General features: G+C 37.9%; 1 protein-coding gene across 24 annotated transcripts in view; it reads left to right on the top strand.

Annotated features, from left to right (window-relative positions):
* Nucleotides 1–6,048, top strand: part of PTPRD (protein tyrosine phosphatase receptor type D) — a 457,704-nt gene extending 451,656 nt beyond the window's left edge. For all 24 annotated transcript variants that reach the window (XM_006150805.1, XM_006150804.1, XM_027772789.1 and 21 more), the window contains 2 exons: nucleotides 986–1,121; nucleotides 3,758–6,048. In XM_006150805.1, coding sequence (XP_006150867.1) covers nucleotides 986–1,121; nucleotides 3,758–3,826 — 205 coding nt within the window. In that variant the 3' untranslated portion in view covers nucleotides 3,827–6,048. The remainder of the gene's footprint in view (nucleotides 1–985; nucleotides 1,122–3,757) is intronic.
* The last annotated feature ends 31 nt before the right edge of the window (nucleotides 6,049–6,079 follow it).

Genomic DNA, 6,079 nt, shown 5'->3' with positions numbered 1-6,079 from the left:
TTCCCTACATACAAGTATCACATTACAGGATTTGTTTCTAAAAAATACACACTTCTACTTAATAATAAAGTCATTCCTACTTTGTCTTCAAAGATGAATCAAGTACCTCCAAGCCAAACATTCCTGTACACAATGAGCTCTTTTTGTGTACAGCAAACACTTAGTATGAGGACAGCCTTAGGATAAGCTGACATTATAGCCAGGATAGCTCAGGTGGGATCATTAGACTGAAGATTCTGCAGTTATATTACAGCAGTCCAGATAGAAAGTGAAAGCGCTCATGTCATCAAATGAATCCTGGGGTTTGAACTGCTTACCCACATTTAAAAACAGATGAGTATAGAGGTCAGTGACTCTTAACAGTTTTTTTTTTTCTGAATCCAGACCCCTTTGAGAATCCATTGAAAGTTACACAGCTAAAAAATAGTATTTACACACGTTAAACATAACTGTAGAGGGCATTCAGAGACCTTCCTGGAGACTAAGTGAAAAATCCCATATCCAAAAGCCCTATTGGCTATTCACTTGTGTCATATCCAAGTGTCATGTCCATATTATATCCCCGGTTATATACTTACATGTTTGGCTGATAGAACATTCTGCACAAAATTCAGTGGAAGATGCCTGGTATACTTTTACTTCATACTTTATAATTTTAGGACCTACATGAATACTATTTCATTTACTCATCCATGTATCCCTATAATAGTTTTGTTTTCCTTGCTGTTGCTAAAATGGTGATGTAACCCCAGGTGAGAAGTCATTCTCTTCCATCAGACATAAACCTCATTGTTCCACATTCATTCTTACATGTTCTCATATCACCTTCTCCCAAGAGTCAACCAGTGAACTCAGTACCGCATTTTGTGTGTCTGGGGAGGGACACTGAATATACACCCTGGTCAAAGCATTTCCTTCCAGAAAATAAATGGGGCCACAGCTATGCATATTTTGTCCAGTAACATTGCCTTTGTTACTATGGCAGTGCGGGCGTTGGAAGAACTGGAGTCTTCATCACACTCAGCATTGTTCTGGAAAGAATGAGATATGAAGGAGTTGTAGATATCTTCCAGACTGTCAAAATGTTAAGAACGCAGCGACCGGCCATGGTACAGACAGAGGTGAGCAAAATCTCCATGAGTTTATCACATTGCCAGAGCCCACATGTCAGTAACCGATATGTCAAATATAACAAAGTGGAAAGTAGGCACCTCTTGAACCTTTTTGAACCTCATTTACCCCCTACATGTTAATATTGAACCATGTTTAATTCCCTGTTACATGGCTATATCACAGAATTACATACCTATAGATGAAGTGATTTCAATGCTTTTCAATTTACCATGGGTTGATACCTCGAAAAATCCATTGAACATCAAACATATATAAACACAGATTTCATACATTTCATGATCAAAAGTGCTGATAACACTTACATGACCCTAAAACTGGTCATAATCATTGACCACAAAGCCTATGGTGTAATACAGTGTGGACTATCCTGTGTAACTGGGAGGGAACACCAGAATGGTCCTAGGAATATCTGAAGTATGGCTTGTCATGGAATGAGTATTACTTTTGCACCATGACTTCAGAAATGAAAAGGAAAAAAAATGCTTCAAAAGAAAATTACAGTGCCCTTGTTACTAGATTTTAGTTTTTTCCAAAGCTGTTTTTTTAGTTGGTTAAGGTTGGTTGGTTGTTTTTTGTTGTTTTGAGTTTTGAGTTTTGAGTTTTCTGTTTGAACAGAATCCTAACCTTTTTCCTGGCTTTCAGTCTTAAGAAAAATTTTCTTAACATTTTTTTATTTTGATTTATTAAAGCTAAAACTACTTTTCTTAAAATTAAAAATACATTTAAAAAATCTGTTTAATGACTGCAGTAAGCTATATCGCCACAGCTAGGTGCTACTTTATAGTATGTTCATTCTACTCACTGAGTTTTATGCCTAAAGTCAGAAATGTGTTCACAGATTGTATATATCAGCTGCACTTGCTATTGCTGTTAGATTAAGATCTTTTGTGAATCAATAAAATGGGAAAAATAAATGAATATAAAGAAGAGCAACAAAGTGATGAAACAGAAATAAATGTAATTATTGATTTTGAATATAATAAAATGTAAACAGTAATTCTGTCAATTGAAGGGGCATACCCAACGAAAATCAGCCTAAAATGCTCACCACTGAAACATGTTTTAGAATCTATGAAAATATAAAGAAAAAGAAAAAAATGATGTTCAGAAAATTGAAAAGATTAAAATAATACATGATATGTTCTCTAACTACAACAGAATTGAACTAGAGGTGAATAATATAAATATGTAAAATCCCTTGAAGTTTATAAAGAACATAATTTTTTAAAAAAACTCCAATCGTCAGGGACTGCCTGTATATTGTACATATTTTTATATATACACATAATGAACAAATTGTTGCCATAGCCCATCAATCCCGTTGACTTCCCCTTTTTCTTTCTGTATGCCCATTGAGACATCAACTGCTCCCTAGTACATGTGTTCATCATGACCGTCTTAAATATGGAAACCCTGCATATACTTAGACAAATTAGCCCCCATTTTCTATTCCAATAATTGATAGGTAAATATAGGTATTTCTTACCATAGCCAGTCTGGCCTACTGACCAATCATTTCTAAGGATACTGTGATAGTGTTTCTGTTCCTGACCACTTCCATCACTCATCCACAAAATCTTCTAGACTTTGCTTTCATAATTGTAGGAGCATTTGACTCATGCTACTCCAAACATTATGTCAACCTGACAAATGTAATGGGTGTGACAGAGGGAAATTGGACGTTTAAAAAGCCTTCACATTTAGCCAGACAACTTACTGTAACAAGATAGAAAGCAAACTCCCTTTATTTTGCACTACCATTTCTATGGTAGGAAAATGCAAATTTACACAAAATAGAATCGATCTACTTTCAGCTCCATTGGCTACTGAAAATTAGCTTCTTCGATAAGGAACATCCTACTTATCCTCACTCCCATAGGAGTCTATACATTGTCGTTTTTCTGCCTCTCCAACAACGCTCCAGTGTATTCCAATGTGACAGTGCCTCGTGAGTCCACTAAACGGCACATTTCACACTGCTTTATTTCACTGTGGGCCTTTCCAGAACACACTACTAGCCATCTCACTGAATAAGGCCAAAAGGCACAGGGACTTGGGGGTGTGGGCAGCTATTTTCAGGGATGGACACATTAACAGTCCAACACCCTGTGCACAGGACTTGACTGCCTGTTGTTCCTCCCCCGATACCTTTGGCCCGCTTCTCTCACTTCTATATGAGCATTACTGATGAGGATGAATCTTTCTGATGGCAACCAAAGACAAACTCACCTTTATCTTGGTTGGATGCTTTGTGTCTAGATCCAACTCTTCTGAATAAGCACACTGCAAAGGACTTTTCACCCATAAGCCAGACATTGAGATACAGTGAGAATGATAACCTCTAAGGAGAGATGGTTCATTGTTTGATACCACTCAGAAACTTCCCACTCATCTGAAACATACCATGACCTTGAACTGACAGAATTAGAAACATATAGCAGTCCTAGGGATTGATGAAAATCAATTACACCACATGTGGCTCATGGTTTAGCACTTCACTCACATCAATCAGTCCTTGCGTTGAATTGACTGACCAAGGTAGTGGTTTGTCCCCATACAGACTTCTGTTGGTTCTGCTACATTCCACTCATGGTCCTTCCTCTCCATGCCTTGTCTCCCACAGGATCAGTATCAGTTCTGCTATCGAGCCGCACTAGAGTACCTGGGCAGTTTTGATCACTATGCAACGTAGAAACCCCTGACCCATTCTGGATTTTTACTTCAAGCCCTTCGATATCCATGGAGTCTCTTCTGAGCCATACGGGGCACTTGAGAAGTCCTTCTCAACTTCTAGCTAACAACTACTTAGTGGGACTATTTACACACAAACCAGATTTAAAACTATGCCAGGTGGACCAAGAATACAGCTTGATCATCTAACCTGAACATCTGAATACAAAGAATCCTGACTGATGAGGCATCTAAAGGGTTTCCTTGACAGATCCCTCAAGGATTCCAACTAAAGGGAAGAATAAATCACAGCAAAGAACCACCTTCTCGATCAGGATTGCTTGACAAGCGCGAGAGGACATCGCCACAGCACTGTGGTTCAATGCAAGACGTGGGCCGGTGTGGCTTCTCATAGTACAACGTACTCTGCTTCCACATCGCCCCTCCCCACCATATTGCTCATAACAACATTTTAGAGGGAAAGGGGGGGAATGTTTCACAAGAAAGTCCTCGATTTAGTTTTTTAGTATTGTAAAGATACTGCTGACCTGTGCTTCATTTCTAACCGTGTACACTTTTTTTTAACAAACTATACCATTCGATAAAGTGAATTTTAAAACAGTTACATCACTCTTCATTTTTTATTTCCAAACTGTAGGGTTTTTTTTTTCAAGCCGTAGACCTGTTATCTGTACTCACTTGCTGTAGAAATATCGAACAACTGGAACGTTTGCACATTTTGGTGCAGCACTCTCCATCTACAGTATGGACTCATCACCTATCATGCCCATACTTCTATTCCGTTTGGATCCGTGACAAAGTACCCATCGTCTTCAAAGAAACAGAGAATTTTGTTCCTTTTTGTTTATGGAATCAACAGGGAGGCGCAAAGTATAAAGTTGCTGCTACCATATATACATATATATCCATCTCTTACCAGGGTGTCTATGTATATATAGACAGTGTATCCACACGAGAAGAGAGAGATAGCTATCATTCAGTTCTTCCATCATTTAGTTCTTTTTTTAAGTAGAAGAGCTACTATACACGTCTTTTCCAATGTATTCTTACCTTTATGACACATTGGTATTTCTCAGTATCGGACAACTTTACTTTTGTAAAGGGAAATGAGGAATGCACATCAGTGATTGTCAAACCTCACCCCCTGATCTCCTACCCCGTCTCCCCTACCCAATCTTACTCAGATACCATTTTGTCAGCCAGGCTTCCGACAAAGTTCAATATCTCTAACACTCTAGTGCAATAACAAATTATTAACTATCTAAGAGGTGTGCATGTGGGAAAGGTCAGTGCATATCCCTTTAGGAGGGGAGAATGTTGTAATATATCAGCTACCGAGTTCTTTCACAAAAGTGTATTCAATCGTATATTGTCTATAGTATGTGCTATGAAATTTGCATTTATGATATGTAACAGGGGCAAAGCCAAATTCATGTCACTCTGTTCAGTCAGAAACATTTTGTGGCGTATGGCACTCCTGCAGAGTGCTGTACTTTTTTGTTTTCGGTTTTCGTTTGCATTTAGAGTGCCTTATAATTGATGCCTACGTTCATAGCGTTTCTTTTTAGCTTTCGGTTCGTACTTCCACCAGTTGTTCGTATCTGTTACTCTACCAATTAAAGCATTATCTGTTTACCACATGTACAAAAACTCTTTGAATAATATGCATTCCTAGCATTCAGCCAAGTGGGGGATGTTTGTCAGTGATTGTACCAGCCCAAAGCACTTGGATAATCAGGGCCCTTCTTTCTTTCGTCATCGTCAAAATCCAGAAAGGCTACTTGCTTTACTTCTAATCCCTTCCAAATCTGTTCTGGAACATACAGTAACTACCAAACTTATTCCAGTCACAAACAACATTCACCATTTAGGAACTTATTTGTTATTCCACTAGGATTTTTTCTACAAGGGTAGTAAACAATCCTTATCTCCCCCCATTTTTCCAACAACATTTCCATAGGAAGCCACGGATGATGGCCCCAGCTTGCCACATCTTAAGTACCCTCAAAATAACCAAGGAACTCTGATGGAGTTTTAGCATAGGTGTCATACTTTGGTTTCATTTTAGCTTCAAGGGTGTCCTACATGGAAATATTTTGGTTTTCTACATTTTCCCATTGCTAGCAGAATGAAATCCAAGAGACCAAACACTTAACCAGAATCATATTAGAGCACTTTTATAAAAAAAAAAAAAAAAAAAAAAAAAAAAGAAAAAAAAAAAAAAAAAAACATTATAAAAAATCTTTAAACAAAA

Source organism: Tupaia chinensis, unplaced genomic scaffold, assembly GCF_000334495.1.
Source record: "Tupaia chinensis unplaced genomic scaffold, TupChi_1.0 Scaffold000298_1, whole genome shotgun sequence".
In the NCBI taxonomy this organism is placed as follows: Eukaryota; Metazoa; Chordata; class Mammalia; order Scandentia; family Tupaiidae; genus Tupaia; species Tupaia belangeri.
Note: the sequence above shows the minus strand (reverse complement) of the source record. Positions and strands in the feature narration are given on the sequence as shown.